Source organism: Gavialis gangeticus, unplaced genomic scaffold (genome assembly GCF_001723915.1).
Source record: "Gavialis gangeticus isolate Ggan-Ray unplaced genomic scaffold, GavGan_comp1, whole genome shotgun sequence".
In the NCBI taxonomy this organism is placed as follows: Eukaryota; Metazoa; Chordata; order Crocodylia; family Gavialidae; genus Gavialis; species Gavialis gangeticus.
In genome coordinates this window covers 43,924,975-43,945,843 of record NW_017729006.1, presented here as the reverse complement: position 1 = coordinate 43,945,843, position 20,869 = coordinate 43,924,975, and the positions used below count along the sequence as shown (strand labels likewise).

The following is a 20,869-nucleotide window of genomic DNA, read 5'->3' as shown; positions in this document are numbered from 1 at the left end:
AGCCCTGGGCGGGCATGGGGGCCATGTGCCCCTGGATCTGTTCATGGGGTGGGGGTGGTTGCTGCTGTGGGCTGGAGCTGGGGTGGCACTGAGCTCTTCCTGGTGGGGACTGAGCCAGGCTATGCTTGGGGTGGGAGGCAGCAGCGCTGGGAGGGGGGCCATGGGGGGGCTGCAGCCACCACAAAATTTGCTGTCACCACCCATCCCAAGCGCAGCCCCAGCCCAACTCTCCAGCCCGGAAGAGCCTGGCGCCATGCCTGGCTCCAGCCCGCAGCGACAGCCCGCCCTTGCCCTGTGTGTAGTTCTGGGGCATGTAGATTCATAGATTCTGAAGTCGGAAGGGACCTCAGTGGGCCATCTAGTCTGACCCCCCTGCCCCTGGCAGGCAAGAAAAGGGTCACCAAACCTGGGATCATGTAATCCCAGCCAGGTGCCTGACCAGCCTCCTCTTGAAGACCCCCAAGGATGGGGTGAGCACCACCTCCCTTGGAAGCCCATTCCAGATCCTGGCAACCCTGACTGTGAAGAATTTTTTTTCTAATGTCCAGTCTAAACCTACTCTCCAATAGCTTATGGCCATTATTCCTTGTTATTCCAGGGGGTGCCCTAGTAAACAGATCATTTCCTACTTTGTGTTGCTCCCCCCTTATGAATTTGTACGCCGCCACAAGGTCCCCTCTCAACCTCTCAACATGCCCCCCATGACCTCCCAGGGTGTGTGCAGTGCCTTCGTCTTGTGCCTCGCCCTGGCTGTGCAGTGCCTGTCCCTGTCCCAGCCCCATTCCCTACCTTACCGCTGGCACCTCAATCTGCCCCCCTTCATGCCCCTTCCCTCGCAACAGATTTACCAGCCGAAACTGGCTGCTCTCCATGCTGCTGGGCTGCGCTCCTGGCTCCTGTGTTCTGCGCTGCAGCTGCACACAGCATTTATCGATGACAGTATCAGCAATCAGCGTTTTTTGAATGATGTGGCTAATACTGTCAATTTTCCTGATGTATTGGTACACCTCTAGTCATTAATTGTACTGTTCAACCCATTCACAGTATCAGTCTCCTGGATTGTTTTCAATAGTCACCAGGAGATCAATGCCGATTCTGGGAGACTCCTGGCCCATCTGGGAGGGTTGGTAACCGTACCCATTCAATACTTTCAAAGTCAGTTGTGTGAACCATGGGACCACTTTTCTGAGCTGGCTGAATTAGAAATCAAATCATATCCATCTTTCCTTTCCTGGGTGTTATTTCAGGCTTGTCTTAGAATTCACTATGGAGATATCCTGCCTGAGCAAAGTAGTACCCACAGTGGAACTGCATACTTCATACATGTTTACAGCTCATTTCAACACAACACCCAAACCAAGACAGGGGAGCTGTGGGCTTGTCTCATGCTGCCATAGCTATGTGCCTCAGCCTTGAGTAAGAGAAACTGGAGTTTCAGAGTGAACAAATAATCATGTGGTTCTTTTGCTCTTCATCCTCCAAGCTGGGACTGACAACATTTGTCCTCACACAATGTCAGTACCTTTTGGGATGTGGCCACTCAATTACTAGGAACAGAACTGAGACCACCAGATTATTTCTCAGTGATGACAAGGCCCTTTGGTTATGAAAACAAGAGTCTCATTTAAACCAATACATTAAGTTACAAAAAGGAAATGTTCACCATGAATGTTAAGACTGCTCTGGTCTCCAGGGTAAACAGTGCTCACCTGCAAACAAACACAGATAAATATATTCAGAATATTATCTCTACACATTAACATTAACAGAGTTTAGAGAGTGACCATGTTCCAACCTGTACAGGGCTTTTGTGTGCCACCACAGTATATATTATAGTAATACCATATGCAGTATTAGTTAGTTTACCAGTAAAGAAGTTTTTCACTACTGTGCATATTTCAACATGTAATATATTCTCAGTGGGATGTAAAAAACATGCATTCTTGCCAGTCAAGCCAAGCTTGCTCTCAGCTGCCCAAATGTGAATGCAGGGTAAGTTAGTTCAAGCCAAAAGAATGATTTTGGATTAACATCAGCATATTTGCAAACAGAATTTGCTTTTTGATTGTAAGATAACAGATTATGTTTTCAGTGCTTTTCATCCAAACTATCACTGGAAGTTTATCTACTACTCCACATGCATACATGTTTTATTTACTTCTACTTACGATTCTGGTGTTATTTTTTTTCCATAGCCTTGGACACTCCACTTAATTTACTGATTGCCTGTAAAATAGAGACTGAAAGACCTACCTCCTAAGGACTTTGTAAAGTTACAAAATGTTGGTGTGGTGCTCGGAGACAGGGAAACCATTAAAGACTGATAATAATTACAATTAGTATACATTGTATCATACTGTTATATAAGCTGCTATGTGAAAAGATCTAATCCTGAATTACTTGCTCTTAGCGGTCTTTATTTACCAAATCTGTTCCATTAACATCAGCATGGGCGATGGGTGCCTCCCGAGTCTGGGGGGGCACAGATCGCAGACAGGGGGGGAGGGGGTCCCCCAGCAGCCGATTGCCGACTGGGGGGGGAGGGTTCCCCTAGCAGCCAATCGCTGAACTAGCAGCAAAACTGGAAGCGCACTTCTGCCGGCACTTCCAGTTTCGCTGCTGGCACTTCCAGGGGGTGCACAGCCAATCTCAGGGGGTGCACGTGCACCCCCTACGCATTGCCAATGAACATCAGTAGTTCTATTCATATGAGGAATACAGGATTTGGTCCCTAGTTCTTTAGAAACTATGATTAAATGTACAATGCATATTTTATATCATATAGGGACAGCTTTACAAAGCTCTTCACAGATGTGGGACAAAGCTATCTAATGTAGTAAGATGCACGAAAAAGTTGAAATTTCTTTTGCCTTTACAGTCATTAGTGGATGACTATATTCTCAGAGTTATTCATTTTAACCTTTATGAAAAATGACCTATTTTTGTTATCTGAAGTGGATCTATCATTTTGATAGTTGTACAGAGATTCAGTGCCTTGGAACTCACAAAATGAAGCTAGCCAATCCACAAAGTAAATTTGGTTGATGTGTGTTTTGTACCACGACATTCAAACAGATTAGACCACTGAAAATAGAGAGATTTTTAAAGCAGTACAAGAAATAATCATAAAAATCGCAATACACATTCTTATTATTAGGTACCAAAGAAATGCTTTTTCCAAGGATAATTCGCATAATAATAAGGGACCTGGATCTCTTCAGCCTCCACAAGAGAAGGCTGAGAGGGGATCTAGGGGCCATCTACAAATTCATCAGGGGGGGACAGTAAGGAACAGGAGATGCTCTGTTTACCAGGGCACCCCTTAACAGAAACAATGGCCACAAACTGACAGACAGCAGATTTAGATTAGACATCAGGAAAAACTTCTTCATGGTAAGGGTCACCAGAATCTGGAATGAGCTTCCAAGGCAGGTGGTGCTCTCCCCTACCTTGGAGGTCTTTAAGAGGAGACTGGATAAGCACCTGGCTGGGGTCATCTGACCCCAGCTCTCTTTCCAGCCCAGGGCAGGAGGTCAGACTTGATCTACTAAGGTCCCTTCTGACCCTAAAAATCTATGGGCATGTGTAGACAAAATGAGGGGCATGTGTGTACAACACTTTAAAGTGGGTTAAATGCTTCAGCACCACTTTAATGGTGTTGGTATTTGCACACATCAGCAGTGTATTGCACATTAATTCCAACCACTGTAGCACATTCGGTGGCATAATGTGCCTTAAATGACTTTGGGGTGCAGCAAACTAAAACACCTCTGAGGAGTTTTAGTTTGCTGCCCTACAACCACAGAGCGAAGCACCAGGCTCCATGAGGCTCAGGGACTGTGAAGGCAGCCCATGCAGGCAGCCTGGCAGCAGCCTGGGAAGGCAGGCTTTGCCAAAGGAAGAAAAAAAAGTGGGAAACCTGATCTTTTTTTTTTCTCCCCTGGAGTCTGCCTGCCTGCACGAGCTGCACAGGGACCCAGTCCTTCCCTCTGTGGCTGCAGTGCCCCCCAGAACTGCCCAAACTGGGTGCCTGTGGCTGGGTGCTGCCTGGGGAGCAGCAGCCACTGCTGCAGAGGGAAGCACCAGTCTCCCCCTGCAGTCCAGGCACCGCTCTGCCAGCCAGCAGCTTGCCCTCCCCTCCCCACTGCTGAAGAGGCAGGTAAGACATGGGTGTACACAACACAGGGATTTACATTGCCCTAAATTGAAGCGGTGTTTTTAAAAACCCACTGTTTCAATTTAGGGCCCCCGTTTCATCTACATATGCCCTATGAACTCTATGAAATCTATGACAAGAAGTCTCAAGTGTTTTAAAAAAAACCTGAGCAACAGGACAATGCCAAAGAGTTTTAAGCCAAAAGGTTACAATACTATTTTTTCATCTGTTAAACATTGTGTAAGTGGTTCAATATTAAGTAAATAAGCATTTGCAAAATCACTATCTGTTATCTTGAAGGTCTGGCCCTGCTTGAAAGTGAATGTTTGACACATGACATTACTGAAGCATATAGCAAGGCACAAGTAGAGATGGAAGAGAGGAAAAGCCTGACAGAATGTTTTATGGCCATGCATTTAAGTATATCAATGCACCATGCAGTTTCTGCATGCGACTTACGGGCATTTTGCAGTGTGGTCTGGGAGAAACTGGGAAAACTGTCTATTCAAAATGGGGGTGGGGGAAGGAATGAATTCAGTAAATAAAGACAATACTAATACAGCAAAGAGGCATAATATTAGGTGCCCAAGTGAGACCACAGCACAGCAATCTTAATTTGTTTTCCAGCTCAGACATTGGGAACTCTCAGCTGATATGGTTCAACCAGTAGGTTCAACTTTTGTGGATGGAGTTAATCTCTTCAATCAGAGTAGGTTTCAACAGCTGAGTTCAAAGTTGCTGCCCTGTACACACAAGCTGAAAACATGCTGGCAGAACCAAGGTCCAGAGTCTACTCCATTTATTTGGCCAGCAGTGGACTTAGTCACAATCCCATTACACTCTGTTCATATCCCTGAAAAACAGTTAATACATAAATTGGGTGGATCCTCCTCCCAGTTACCACTTTTTGTGACCCACCCTTAAGGGTCAGATGATACATTCATGGATTTTCAAGGACTTGTGCCAGATGGAATAGAATCCTACTTAGGCACGTACTTCGATGCCCAATAGGTGGAACAGAATCTGGCTCCATGTTATCTAAAATAGTGATATGTTAGGATCCACCTCCCTAGGATGGCCATGGCACCCTCTAGTGGGCACTACAACCCTGTCCTGCCCAACTAATCTTTCAGAACACCCTCCTGGGCTCACCTGCCATGTCTTAATGTCTAAACAAGACATATGGGAGGCTGCCCTCAGAGACCCAAGTAAGCCTTGGGTGCTTTACTCTGACTTGGTCATCCCTGGGCAGCCATGTCCTGGCTCCAATCCTGCCTGAACAAGTTGTTACTCCTTTGTCCTTTCTTTCAGCTCTGGGGCCTCTGGCCCTGTCTCACTCTCCTTCTTGTCCCCAAGCCTGCCAGCTCTGTCTCAGTGTCATGAGTCCCAAACCCTCACGCTATGCCTTGAAGGCACCACTTATGCCCCACTAGGACCAATCATGGCCCAATTGGCCCTCATCTTGACTTTACAAGCCCTATTTGCTGTAGGGGTAGTAATTGTGCCTTCCAGCCTCCTCCATACTTTACAGATCTTCCTCAACAAAACTTCCCCATGACACCCAGCCCCATCTGTGCACCAGCCTGCGGGGCTCCCATTTGTCCACTCAGCTTCAGTCCACTCTATCCAACAGAGCCCTGGTTCTAGCAGTTCTCTCCCTATTTGATGGGTCCCTAGCCTTGTTTCAGCCTCTGCCTACATAGCTCACCATGTCCTTGAACCTTGCAATGCTCTTTTCTGGGCTCCAATACCTTCTATTCATTCACTGGACCCCAAGCCCTGTCTCAGCTTCTGCTCACACAGCCCACCAAGTACCAGACACTGGTAGGTCTCTTTCCATTCACTGGATCCCTTGACCTGTCTAAGCTTCTGTCCATGCAACTTACTGGGTCCCCAGCCCTTGCAGGATTTTTTCTGGGCTTCAGACCCTCCTTGGCCCCTGGCCCTGTCTTGACTTATGCCTGTGCAGTCCACCAGGTCCTAGACCCTTGCAGGACTCTCTCTCTCTTTCAGCTACAGCCCCTAACCCATTTAGCTTACATCCACTAGGGTGGAGTATCTCTTAGACACCCTGCCTGTGGATTCCCAACCATCTCAAATCTCCAGTCAAGACATAACCAACTCAAACTTTCTAGGACATATTCAGCAGCTCCTTCCACCTTCAATTAGGGCAAGTCTGAGCCTCTGGCCCTGGGTTAGGCCTCTATATCTCCTCCTCTTCCCTGTTCTGGTCACCTCCAGTATTCAGGGCCAAGTTCAGGAGCTTTCTCTTTTTCCCTAATTAGCAGGCTTATTGCTCTGGCCTGCCTGTTTGCCCCCAGCCGTTGGCTTCCTGTCTCTCTTGGTGAAAGACTCGCTGCTTTGCAGCTAGCCTCCCTCACTTTTAGTAGCAGGGGTAGCGGCCCCTGTTACAAGTGGTTTTCAACCTTTTTAGATGCAAAGCACTTCTTAGAAAATGCCACTTCTTAGCTTTCACTCATTTTTTGGTTACAGAAAAATACTAGAGCAATTCTTCTGTTACAAGGAACTCAGACAGACCACAATAGGTCAGAATGTTTTTGACACCATGGATTCCTGTTTGGGTTTATCTTAGGTATACAAGTATTTATGCATGATACACAACAGTGCTACTATTGAATGGCACCCTATGACACCCTTAAAAGGACATTGTGGCATCCTAGGGTGCTATGGCACCTGAATTGAAAGTCACTAGTCTAAAATAATTTTCAAGGTTTCAGCTTGCAAATCATTTCTGTAGCTTTGGTATAACCACACAGACTAATAGACCACAGTGATACTTACTCCTTTAATGTATGCTATACGTCCCGGTGGCCCAGGAGGTCCTGGAGGTCCAGGCAAGCCAGGAGGACCCTGAGAAGAGAAAGGGAAAAGATCATTAGATACAACCTTTTGAACAGCAGGGACAGCTGACAGAGAAAAAGAAGGGCAAAGTATTCAGAGGGTTCAATATAAACATGGAAATTTCTGCTAACTGGTCTAAAATTAGGCAAAACATTTGTTTGCATGAACAAGTTATACCTAAAAAAAGGAAATAAGGATTCCAAAAATTGACCATTAATATTTCATGGGCAGCTAAAACATTCACTTTCAGGAAAAAAAATAAAAATCCATTTTCCTCCCTGCTAGGTATAAGGAAAACCTTTATTCTTAACACCCCCTTCCCCCCACTCTTTTTTGGATTGATTATTCAAATTGCTGAGACTCATAATTACAAATGTTACTGTACAAATGGCATTTAAACCAGTGCATATTTTAATCCAGGATTTTTGTAAAAACCTCACAGCCTGAAGGAGTGAGATCCAGAACAATTAAGAAAGCAAACTATGCTGTAATATAATGTACAAATGGGCCAGACTCAACTGCATTGACTTCAGTGAGCTTATTCTGGATTTATGCCATGGTGACCTAGCAGAATGCAGTTAGGCATATAACACTTACAACTACATCCATGGGGTGTCCTGGACACTGGAATTGGTCCTCATAGACCATCACCCCTATCTATCTGATATTACTGCACTTGTCTTTTCTTTCCTGTAGGTTTAGGCATAAAGGGTAATGTAGACTGAGCTCGGTGGTGAAGTACAGAAGGTGACTGTAGGAGGAAGGGGAGCGGGCAGAGGTTAATAGTCTGTCCATTGCAAAGCCTGATTTATTTTCCACCAAACTGAGCAGCAGTTACTTTAGCTACATTGGCTTATTAAGAATAAAAAATTGCTAAGTTATTTAGAAGAGGTATATTTTAGTATTAAAATCATCTTGCCTAAAAAAAATGGCTGAATTCAGAAGTTGCTAAGTTTAGTATGACTTCCTCCTCTTTAAAGGCACATGCCATTAAATTTCACTCATTTATCACTGCACTGAGGCCAACTACTTGTGTTTGTGTTTAGCTAAAGCAAAAGCATATAATCCAGAAAGGCATCCAGTCTTGATTTAAAGATTTTCTGTAGTTACTTGTTCCAGTGACTGATTTTCCTTTCACACAGATACTTGTGCCTAATTTCAAATTTTAATTTATTTGGCTCCAGCCTCCAGCCATTTTCTGTAGTAATGTCTCTCTCTGCCTTTTAGTACCTGAAATTTTCTTCTTGCCAGGGTATTTCAAGTAATCTCCCAACCTTTTTTGATAAGTAAAGTAGTATCATCATCTGTATCTGTATTTGCTACAAAGGATTTCACTTTGTTTTCAATATTTTCAAGGCAATAGAAATAATTTAAATGTTGTCTACTGAAATACAGTAAACAGAGTAACAGAACTCACTGGGCGCCTCTACACATTCATTAATGTGCCATAATTACTGCACATTAATTTTAGTACTTGCATAACCAAGCACTAAATTAATGTGCGGTAACTGGCGCGACTGTGCAGTCGCACCAGAGCACGGGTTTTTACAGACACTAACTATGCAGTAGCTTAATACTACAGCACAATAGCGTATTAGCATGGGTTTTGCCCAGCACGCTACTGCGCAGTGTTATTAGGCTACTGTGCAGTTAATATCTCATATAGATGCACCCACTAACAGTGTGAAGAGCTAAGATACCATCTCTGTGATATGAATATTGCCCTATAAACTCTTTCTTGTACAAGAGGAATCTGTAGTCATTTTAAAGAAAGAGTCCAGCTGCTGACATAGCTGGGACTCTGGGTAGGGTTTCACAGTCAAATGTGCATTTACAAGATGGTTAGACAGCAATACTGCAAAAAAAACAGGACATGCAGGCACAACTTCCGGTCCCCAAAATGGATTTTAGTTGATATTCTTCATTCAGCAGTCATAGGATATATGTAGGCATGCAAATCTTATCACAGGATCCAATCCTGCAAACACTTATTACATATATACCATTAGTTTTTAGTACTATGGTTAGGCCTACATATTTAGACATTTAGAAAACAAAAATTTACAATAAACAATATTTACATTTACAATAGACAATGGAAATGTTTACAAGCTGTCACTGACTTGTAGCTTCTTGGCAGCTTAACTTTGCTCTGTTGTTGCAATTACTAGAGTGCTACCAGTATCCACGGTAATTAGTATAAAGCCAGGTCACATTTCTCTATGCTGCATTGCAGTCATACAATAGACATTACATGAAATGCAGACTGCACTGACTACTTGTGTCTATATGCACTATGTACTATACCAGATGGGAAGTGTTTGCATTGCCCCAGACCTAATCAAGCCTCACAATGAATAACACATATATGAGTATTCCTTAAGGTCAGTAAGATTATTCTCCCTGGTATGTATTACTCATCTGGATGTAAGGCTAAATAATTTGGCTGTGAACAATTATTATTTAGTAGATAAAATAGAATAGCCATGTCACCATTTCTAGATACTCTAAGGCTGCTTTTATTTCTTGAACATATTCCTATCCATCAGCCTTGTTACGGGAGTTTAACTACATTTGTGTTTACAGTGAGCTGTATTGTAGCAATTCTGCAGAACTTACATATGTTTCGCCTTTTTCACCTTTCACACCTTTCAGACCATTCAATCCTGGGCGGCCCTGAAATGGATGAAAGGATCTTCATATCTGCACAAGAATAAGTTTTTTTTTCTTATGTCATCTGGAAGACTCTAATACATACAGGTCGTCCTGGAAAACCAAGTTCTCCTTTGGGTCCTGAAGGTCCTATTGGTCCCTGAATAGAAAAGAAAGATATTGTGAGTTGCTGAGAAAAAGAGCAAAACTGAATAATTCTTATATGGAACATGCCAGTGACTTATGCTTTGATTATATGGAAAGAATACAGATGGCATATTTACGTGTAAAATAAATACTCGCCAACAGAAAACTTTGGGGGCTCCCCTTTCTCTCTATCTTTTTTCCTTTTTTTCCCCCCTAGAGACTGGGATCAGGCCCATTTCTGACACCATGTGGTGTGAGACACACAGGCACATGGAGCCATATTGTAGGTTATAATCTGGCTTCCTGCAGGGACTTTCTAACCTTTATGACAGTCTCCCTAGTACAGCCTGGTTGAGAATCACTGCTTTACAGAATCAGAAAATTATACCTATACAATATTTTTCTAAATACCTACGAGGCAAAACATCACACACAAATACATTCCATGGAATTGCAAGCTTAATTATGAGAAATCTTAATTTCACTTAAATATGTCATTTGAAAAATCAGTTTAATCACCTGCACTATAATGTTTAATGAATTTTTATGTTATGAGAGAAAGAGATTAGCCACTACCCAGCTGCCCATAATTTGGACAGGCTGTTTTAACTGGCAATGGCATATTGATTGGCACAGGGATTGACAAAACTTTGTTACTGCAGAGCTTGAGAGGCATCTAATGGTAAATAATAAGGAAGACTGATATTTCCACTCTATTGTTCATCATTAATCAGAAAAGTGGAGTTTAAAGCAGACGGGAAAATGATTAACAGTACAGCAGGATAATAAAAGGCTAATAGAAACTAAAGTTATGAAAATGCAGTAGAAATAATAAATGAGATAAATGAGTTATGAGGTAAAAGTGGGACAGTTGGGGGAAAAAAAGAAATAAATGAATGCAGGGAAGAAAACAAATCAGAGAGCTGATCTGCAAAATAGTACCCTTAAAAGTAATAAAGCTGTGGACCTGTTCTGAATGCCTCTAGGAAGCACTAATCTGAAAGGCACCCAGCATATCATGCTATCACTCTTTTTGACTGCACACATTTGAGGTTAGAATTGTTTTTCTTCCCCCATATCTGTTCCTACTTGAAGCATATCAGCCATCACTATCACATTCTGATTATGACTCCACCTTTACACGCTGATTCTCATCCTCATCTGAAATCATTTTTGACACATTTTGTCCCTTACAATTTCCATGTCCAGGAGTTTTACAAGTCTGGGATCAGTCACAGGACAGCAGGTGAATTCTACTACTATTAGAGCACTAATTACAGCTTTTGAGCCCACCTTTTTGATCAGGAACAGCAATTTGCTTCTACACTGTGTTGTCTCTGACAGATTGGTCATGAAACCCTAGACATGCAACACACATCTATTGTTCGGTCTGGAGCACTGAAGCAGGCCTCTCAGCTGGAAGAGCTTTTCCACTTAGAGCTGAAATGGTGCAGAGTATAGGGATAACCGCACATTCATGTCTCTCTGCATTTTTCATTGTCTTTGACTAGGATATTGCCTACATGAGTGAAGCCCATCAATTTCCAGAGGTGTGCCTACCTATTACATAAAGAGCTCTCTGGGACATTTCAAGCCCTATGCTCAGTCCAGGGGCTGTGCCAGTAAAAGAAGGAGGCCTTCCTGTGCTGCTCCTATAGAATAAGGGGATCTATACTTTCCCCTAAATTCTGTTTCTGTAGGCTGAGATTGCAGGAGGCCTTGCTGGCTTCTCAGAAACCTGGAGAACAGGATAGGGTATAAGGCTGGCCGATTATCGTCAAAGACACTAGAGGCAAGCAGTGCAGACAAGGCCACTAATTGTCTTCTTTCCTGCTTCTTCCAAAAGGTTGCTAACTGTATGAATACTTCATATTAATATAGTGTTTTTTATGTGCACATCCCAAAGCTCTTCATAAAGTTAGTTATCATCATTGCTACTTCACAGATAAAAAAACCAAGACAAAGAAGGTCAAGTAACTTGCCAACTTCCCAAGTGAATCTGTGGCAGAGCACAGAAATAACTCCAGGTCTCCTCCTTCACAGTCAGGCTTCCTAACCATGTTGCCTGTTTACTTAAGATGTTTAGGGAGCTTAGGATCTATTTGGGATTGCAGAGACACACACACACACACACGCACACACACAGATGATATTCACACTCAGAAATAATAGAATTTTGATCTACTATTATTGTCTGAACTTAAAAAACCAACTAGAGTTGACTCCTGCTCCAGACTGAGGGATCAACAGGTTGATGGACTGTCAGCCACCTCATCCTTTTGGTTCAAAGTGGCAACTATTTGTCCTTGGCTATTTACAACACTGCTGCTTAGAAATATAATGCATATTCATAAGAAAGCTTATCTTATCTATCTGGCGATTAATGCATGACAATTCAGCTTATGGATGATATATTTTAATTTTTTGCATATGCACACACAGAAAAGAGATGCACTGAAGAATAAATAACTAGGAAAAAATATGAGCAATACTCAAGCACATTCAAGTTGAGAGCCATACGTCTAACGCTGCCATCTCTGTTGCTACTGTGCCCAGACTGAGAAATTAGAATTAAATTAAAGTGAACTTCAAAATGTATAGCATGTAAAAGTATTGCTCTCAATGATAACAGTGACTTCAAGAGGCTCACAAGCCCACTGATAATGACATCCGAGTCTGCAACAGCATAAGGAGCAGTGGGCAATCGGGCCATCAGCTCCAGGTGCCCAGTTAGAGGGGGCATGCGAATGGCAACTACTGCCACCAGCCCATCCATCTCAGCCACTGCAGCTGGCCTGATCCCTGCTGCCACTCCTGTCACAGGTGTTGCCTAGTGTGCAGACTAGGAATCTGTGAATCTGGTATTTAATAAAAAACTTCCAACAGATCAAGAGAGTGTTTTTAGGGTGAGAACAAGCACTTAACCACTGGATTGTTCAAACATTACAACATGGAAGCTAGTTTTAAGGACCCTTTAGGCATCTTGAATTTAAAAGCATTAAAAAAAGTATTAAAATTAAATGCATTTATTGATTAGATTTACATGATGTCCTTACCAACAAAGGTTTGGGGTGACTTATAGTAAGAGAACAAAATAAAGTATTAAAATAAATTATGAAACTAACATGAAAAATATAAAGGAAACACAATGTGAACAATTTACAGGTTTTTAAAAGTGATTCCTTTAGACCCTTTTTGGTTTAAATTTTCTACAATAATTCCCCACCAAATTCCATTACTGATTTAAAATATAGTTCGGATTAAATTTAATCCAAGTGTGAGGTACAAATATCATGATATGCCTGTTCTTAACTAGGTACCACATCTTTAAAAACCTTCCTTAACAAGGGTTCATTATTACAATAACTAACATTCTATCTAGTTTTATCTAACAACATTTAAATTTACACTAATCCAAGGCTCCAGGGATATAAAGGACTCTCCTTTCTCTCCCGTGCAGGCTATCTTTCATGCCAGATCCTGCATAGAAGCAGGGGGAGTAGCAGCAGCTACCAGGTTTTTAATTCCCTTCCTGGACAGGACGGTGGGGAGCAGATTGAACTGACAAATGTGACACCATTTAATCTGTTAGGTTTTATTTTGTAATTTGTTTCCTTTTTATCTTCAGTATAAATTTGTTTAAGTTATTCCTGCTGTCATGGCAGGGTGCTTCCATGATCAAATGCTTATCCATTTATCCCACACACTTTCATGGCCTTGAGATGTTATTGCAATCAATGTTATTTGCACTTGGATGGTAAAGCAATGACCTGGGAAGAAGGGAGAAACTGAAAGATTCTAGGCACTGGCAGGCTTGACCAAATCCTAAGGAAGGATCCTGAGTTGGAGTACTACATCCAGTTCTGGGCGCTGCGCTTCAGGAGGGATGTGGACAGCATGGAGAGGGTCCAGAGGAGGGCCACCTGCATGATCACAGGGCAGTGGGGCAGGCCCTACGAGGAGAGGCTACGGGACCCGAACCTGTTCAGCCTCCAAAAGAGAAGGCTGAGGGGGGATCTAGTGGCCTGTTACAAACTAGTCAGAGGGGGCCAGCAGGCATTGGGGGAGTCCCTGTTCCCCCGAGCACTAACAGGAGTGACCAGAAATAATGGTCACAAGCTGGCAGAGGGCAAATTCAGACTAGACATCAGGAGGCGCTACTTCACAGTCAGGGCGGCTAGGATCTGGAACCAACTTCCAAGAGAAGTGGTGCTGGCTCCTACCCTGGGGGTCTTTAAGAGGAGGCTGCATGAACACCTCGCCGGGATCGTCTGACCCCAGTACTCTTTCCTGCCATGGCAGGGGGTCAGACTTGATGATCTGCTCAGGTCGCTTCCGACCCTACCAACTATGAAACTATGAAAATGTACCAAATTCTCTTGCAATGCAATTGTTTCAACAAGTGTGGCTGAGGCATCCACATTGTGTAATGTTGCATACATGGAACTCCATGGACATTCTCTGATGGTATAATAGGAACCTTAATGATCGTAGTGCAAGATAGGGAGAACAGATCAGAAAAGGAGTGGGCCTTGAGGGAACACTCCTGGTTAACAGAGAAGACAAACTTATCCCACAATAACACATGCTAGAAGAAATGCAACTGAAGTTTAGGGTGTAAATTCGGGTCTTCTTCTCTAGATCATAGAACCATAGGAAAGTATGGTTGAAAGTGATCTCATTAGGTTATCTAATCCAGCTTCCTGCTTGGGACAGGATCATCCCTGACTAAACCATCCCAGTCAAGTGACTGTCTAACCCACTCTTGAAAATTTCCAGGGATGGAGATTATACAACTTCTCTAGCTAGCCAAAAGTTCTTCCTAATCTTGCACAAAATGAATCAAATGAAGCATCTTGCAACACACCCAGCTAGTTCATCAAACAGATTTCAGTAAAACAGCAAAGTCCCAAAGACCTTAATTACAGTATGTGTTGACCATGGCCTCTGCTAAAATTCTCTTTTTGGCACAGAGGCATGCTGTGTTAACAGCAGAAAGAATGAGAAAGTCATCTCTTAAAGTGGTTTAAATAACTGCATAATATTTCATAATTCATCAACCCAGCAGGTTACTGGGAAACAAAGTAAACCAGAAAGCAAATGGTGTGCTCAAAGGCAGCGCACATGGGACATTCCTCAACTGCATGGCAGCTGCGTGGTGTGCACGGCCATGCAGGCACGCCTAGCAGAGTGGCATGAGTGCACCTAGGTGGCTGCGTACACTGCACAGCTTAGAGGGAACGTTGCTGCACAGAACATAACACTTCACCAGGATGGCAAACAAACCAGGGTTCCCATTCTTGACAGAAAACACATGCAGAATGAGCTTGAGGCAACCAAACCACTGCTTTGGAGGTCTGACATAGCATGGAGTCTCCAACAATTCTTCACTGCACTCTCTCCTCTCAGTTATTGCCCAGTGTTGATCCCAAAGCCTTTGTCATGCCATTAGGAGCAAACTGCCTTTCCTGTCAATCTGAGTGAACCAGCCAGATGACTTGATCTAAGCCACAAATATACTTTATGTAAACTAACTCTATCACAGCAGGATTTTGCTTTGACCCTTCAGGACATTTAATTTAAATGCTGAAACACTTTTTTTTGTTGCAAATGTGGCTACATAAACTTGTGTACTTAGGTTTAAATGCTTTCTGTTCTCAAACATGCAGTGTGCCCATGCAGAGTGGGTATCTGTGCATGCATATTACCAGCCAGGTAGCTAACAAGTAGAGATTTAAATATTCAATGTATTAATATACATTAAGCATTTACATTCATATTTTAGATGCATGTAATTTTACATTATGCCATTACCTGTGCCCACATTTGAAAATTTTCTTTGCTGTACTTTAACTTACTGCACACTACTATACACATAATTTTCAGGACTCAGTTTTTTCCACTGAGACTACTGAAGTTTATGAAAGAATGAGAAAGGCTAGGGACAGACATTCAATAAGCCTGAGCCTGAACTGATTCAATCTTTGCAGGTTAGTCTAACCTGGCCAGGCTGAAACGGTTTGTAACCACACAGGCATTCCCTCTGGACTGACGAAATGCAGGCACATGCCTGCAGTGGCTCGGGATAGAAGCCAGGGGGTGCTAGAGCAGCCCTCCCATCCCTTCTACACTGCTGAGCTGAGGGGGGTGTGGCCAGGCACCTCTGTATGCTCTGATTAGGGAGCCTCCCTGCCCTTGCTGCTCCTCTGAGAGCCAGCAGGGAGTTACACAACATTTACTTACACAGCAGGGAGTTACACAATGTTTAATCAGCCCATCAGCAAAACAAAGCCTTTCTCATTAGTTAAGCTGTTTTTAAACAACTTTTTCCAAGGAAGGAAAGTAGGCACATTATCAGCTACCTGTTGATTAGCTCCAAAAAGCCTTAAGTGGACACTGTTCTGCGTGCCTTTGTCCTGTCTGCCTTACACAGACACCTGCTGGCTATGGTCTGTGCTGTGGGAGAGAGGAGGGAGGGATTCCTGCTTGAGCAGCCAGTGGTGAGCAGGGGGATGGGGCAGGGGGAAGCCAGGCAGACCCTACTGTGCCTGCAAGTCTCTGTCAGAGCTCCAGCCAGGGAGCAAAGGTGCGGAGCCAGCTCAGCTGTGGAGCTGAGAGCCCCATCCAGGGCTGCAAAGCATCTGCGATGCTGGGGGACTCTGGTTTAAGTTAAACCAGAAAGGGGTCTGGGACAGACATTGCATAAACTGGTTTGACCCAAATCAGTTAAGTCTGATACTACATTCAACCAGTTTATGTGTAATATCTGTCCCTAACCAAACTGCTTGTTAACTCTCTGGAAACTAAAATAGAGGGAGCACTTGTGTCATGTCCAAATTTGGGCTTAGAAAATTAAGAGCTTCCTAAAATGCAAAGGGCCAGACCTGTCCTTCAGGTGAACCCACTGAAAATGGTGGACTTCCATTACTAAGGATGAATTTGACCCAAAGAATGTTCGTGATCAGAAAGATCATTATCATTATATAACCAGGGATATTTATTTTATTCCTGCCCTTTCCAACTGAGAACAAAATAGCTGATGAGTTCTAAAGTAAATGGATTATAAATTACTAACCTGTACCTCTCACTGAAACTGACTGTAGCAAAACTGTTCCTGCTGACACTCCATTGAAGTTGGTCAAGTCTTTTTATTTTTTCTGTTCTTAAATATCAAGCTTTAGATGTACCATTCATTATACAGTAAAGATTTTAAACCTGGAAATTTAAAGCTAAGTATCTAAATCTGTAAATGGGTACTTCAGTAGACAGCCTTATCATCATATCCAATGCCACTTTTTCTGAAGTTAAGTAAACTGTAGGAACTTGGCACCTATAAAAATCAAGCCAGACTTATGTAGATTCTGAATATGGATTTAGCTTCTAGCTTTGGGTACAAGTTTTGAAATCCTATTTGTAACTAATGGACATACATGCAGGATCAGAAGTTGAATTCTGAACCAACTAGAGTAGTTCACAGTACTATACACAAAGAGGTGGTTAGCTATTTTAGTTTGAAGTCAGGCAGAAGGTTTGGCAAGGTGGCACCTTAGGGACTAACTGGCTCAGAAAGGGGCATTAGGGGCACAGATAGAAGGGACAATTTTAGTCCAATCTGGCCACAGAAAATGGTCTATAGCCATGACCAAACACATGTGCAAAGCTAAAGACAGCTTAAAAAATGGTTGCTGGGCCAGGTTGGGAGATCCTTATAACTTGTCACTGTTTTCAGAATGGATGACGAGAAAGGGAGTGGAGGGAGCTCAGTCTGGGGTTTTCTCACCCACCCCATCCTTCAGCACTGGCTGAGGAACCCCAAGAATGAGCTCTCTCCACTGCCTTTCTGCCTCCCGTTCTGAAAACAGTGAGCAATGATTGGAAAAGGACAAACATAGTGCCCATATTTAGGGAAGGTAAAAAGGAGGATCCAGGGAACTACAGACCAGTCAGCCTCAAGACCCTGGAAAAATCATGGAACAGATCCGCAAGAAATCCATTTCTAAGCACTTGGAGAAGAAAAAGGTGATTAGGTAGTCAGCATAGATTCAACAGGGGCAAGCCTTGCCTGACCAACCTAATGGCCTTCTATGGTGAGATGACTGGCTCTGTGGATGTGGGGAGACTAGTGGATGTGGTGTACCTTGATTTTAGCAAGGCTTTTGATATGGCCTCCCCCAACATTCTCCCAGGCAAGCTAAGGAAGGATGGGCTGGATGAATGGACTGTAAGATTAATAGAAAACTGGCTTGAGCATCAGGCTCAGAGAGTAGTAATCAATCACTTGATGTCTAGTTGGCAGTTGGTATCACGTGGAGTGCCCCAGGGGTCAGTCCTGAGGTCAGCTTTGTTCAATGTCTTCATCAACGAGGAAGGTGGCATAGAGTGCACCCTCAGCAACTTGGTAGATGACACCGAACGGGGGGGAGTAATAGATAGGCTGGAGGGTAGGGACAAGATTCAGAGTTACCTAGACAAATTGGAGGATTGGGCCAAAAGGAATCTCATGAAGTTCAGCAAGGACAAGCGCAAAGTCCTGCACTTGGGACGGAACAATCCCATGCACCAATACAGGCTAGGGGCTGACTGGCTGGGCATCAACTCTTTAGAAAGGGACCTGGGGATTACAGTGGACAATAAGATGAATATGACCCAGCAGCATGCCCTTATCTAGGCGGCTAATGGCATACTGGACTGTATTGGTAGGTGTTGCCTATAGTTCAAGGGAAGTGATTATTCCTCTCTATTCAGTACTGGTGAGGCCACATCTGAAGTACTGTGTTCAGTTTTGGGCCCCCCACTAGAGAAAGGATATGGACAAATTAGAGAGAGTCCAGCAGAGGGCAACAAAAATGGTAAAGGGGCTGGGAGACATGATTTATGAGGAAAGATTGAGGGAATTGGGCTTATTTAGTCTGGAGAAGAGGAGACTGAGAGTGGACTTAATAGCAGCCTTCGACTACCTGAAGGGAGGTTTGAAAGAGCTAGACCGTTCTCAGTAGTGGCAGATGACAGAACAAGGAGCAACAATTTCAAGCTGCGGCAAGGGAAATTTAGGTTAGATATTAGGAAGAATTTTCTCGCTAGGAGGGTAGTAAAACACTGGAAAAGGTTACCCAGAGAGGTGATGGAAGCTCCATCCTCAGAGGTTTTCAACACCCAGCTAGACAAAGCTTTGGCTGGGATGATCAAGTTGGGGATGGTCCTGATTTGAGCAGGGGGCTGACCTATATGACTTCCTGAGGTCCTTCCCAACCCTAACTTTCTATGATTCTGTTGCTATGGGAACCTGGCTGCAGGCTCCCAGCCCGCAGCTAGATTCCCCTCCCCCTGGAATCAACAGTGAACTTCTGTTTGGTCTGGGGTAACGTTGTAACTCAGAACACTTTGCAGAAAGTGTTCTGAGTTACAACTGGGAGCTGCACTTCTGTCTGCACCTTCAGTTTCATAAGCAAAAACTTACTTCATCAGATGCCAACAAAGTAGGCTATTGCCTATGAAAGCTCATGCCTCTTAACTGGTTAGGCTCCAAAGTACCACCCTGCCCTGCCTTCTGCATGCACAAAGACTAAGTCTATAGATGTTTCAAATTACATTGCTGAATGTGGGTATGAACATTATTTTCCATCTTTACTTAATGGCACTGAAAAATTAAACCTAACTGAATTTAAGTTTGGGCAATCAGTATCAAATCAAAAGAATGTACTGAAAATGTGAGGGACTTTACCATTGGTCCTGCTGGTCCAAATACTCCAGGTTCACCCTTTGAAAAAGACAGAGAGAAAGTTAGAGGTGAAGAAAAACTGTTTGGCTGGCCCAGCTAATATGCACACCAACGAAACAATACAATATTATCCTACCTTCTGCCCTTTTCTTCTCATCGATTTTGTTAGAGATCCATCAGCAGCAATGTTAAATCCTGGTTCCCCCTTTTCACCCTATAATTCACAAAATAATTGTATGACTTTTACAAAGCCATTTTCAATAAAGCCGTACTTGCATAGTTCATTCAACTGGGAGGGTCAGTGCAGCAATACTTAAAAGTTTGAAATGTGAGAGGTTGGTTGGAGAGTGTCACCCATGAAAAAGGAAACCATGTGACAGTTGAAATTTAATGAGAGGATTGTGTTTTTTTTCCCTTTTTTAAAACATGATAAGCCTATTCCTGTAAAGCAGACTCATCCATCCCTCCGGTCTAGTGGGACTCTAAAGGGTGTATCCAGGCATGGCAGTGAGGCAAGCAGCAGCTGGGAAGTTAAAACAGGCACCACTTGCCCCCTGCTGCCAACATGCTTCCCCAACAGGGCCCTGAATTTCAGTGAGTGGTTTCAGCCCCAGGTGAGGTGGACAGATGGTGGGGCTGGGCTAGGCCAGGCCCTGGGGGAAGGGCCCTTTCCACGCATCTGCAGCTCAGGCTTGGGCTGTGGGAACTGTGAAATTGTCTGGGATGGCCCAGCCCACACCCACAGGCCAGCCCCAGCCCTGGGCAAGGCAGGGCTGGGCGGGCTGGTCCATAGAGGCAGGGCCCTTCCTAGCCAGCTGCAGCTTGGGCTGGGGCCATGGGAGCTGAGCGCCCAGATTGCTCCCAGCTCCTCATGCCCAGGCTAGGCCAGGCTGTCATGGAGCCGCTGCAGCAGGCAGGGCTCTCCCCCTCCTGCTCCTCCCCTGCCACAGGGCTGACAGGGGGTGGGGTGGGGAAGTGGGCTCTGTGCAGCACTGCCTTGGGCCTCAGGGCTAGAGAGGCACAGCACTGGGCCCTGCTGTGGGGAAAGTTGGGAAAACTGGCTGCAGGAGGCCTTGGTAGCCTTTTTCTTCAGTAGTACAGAGCCCCACAGTGAGCAAACCCCCTGCTCTTTAGATGCTGGTGCTTGTAGCAGAGGATCTGGCCAGGGCTCAGGCAGGAGCTGGAATAGACACTAGAGGGCTTCTGGAGGTCCCTGCCAGCCCCATATCTCTGTGATTCCCCCTCCCTCCTCCTGTTTGCTGCAGGCCCACAGCCACAGTCTGGCCATGCCCGCCACTCTCGCTGCTCGACCCTGCGGTGCCAGCCAGGAGCCA

The 20,869-nt window shown here is 44.1% G+C and overlaps 1 protein-coding gene across 5 annotated transcripts in view; it reads right to left on the bottom strand.

Annotated features, from left to right (window-relative positions):
* Positions 1–20,869, bottom strand: part of COL15A1 (collagen type XV alpha 1 chain) — a 347,975-nt gene that overhangs the window by 42,148 nt on the left and 284,958 nt on the right. For 4 of the 5 annotated variants that reach the window (XM_019509150.1, XM_019509145.1, XM_019509146.1 and 1 more), the window contains 7 exons: positions 19,672–19,749; positions 19,539–19,574; positions 9,777–9,830; positions 9,638–9,694; positions 6,959–7,027; positions 4,616–4,657; positions 1,664–1,709 (listed from right to left, as the gene is read on the bottom strand). In XM_019509150.1, the coding sequence (XP_019364695.1) occupies positions 1,664–1,709; positions 4,616–4,657; positions 6,959–7,027; positions 9,638–9,694; positions 9,777–9,830; positions 19,539–19,574; positions 19,672–19,749 (382 nt within the window). The remainder of the gene's footprint in view (positions 1–1,663; positions 1,710–4,615; positions 4,658–6,958; positions 7,028–9,637; positions 9,695–9,776; positions 9,831–19,538; positions 19,575–19,671; positions 19,750–20,869) is intronic. The other variant, XM_019509147.1, reaches the window with a different exon arrangement.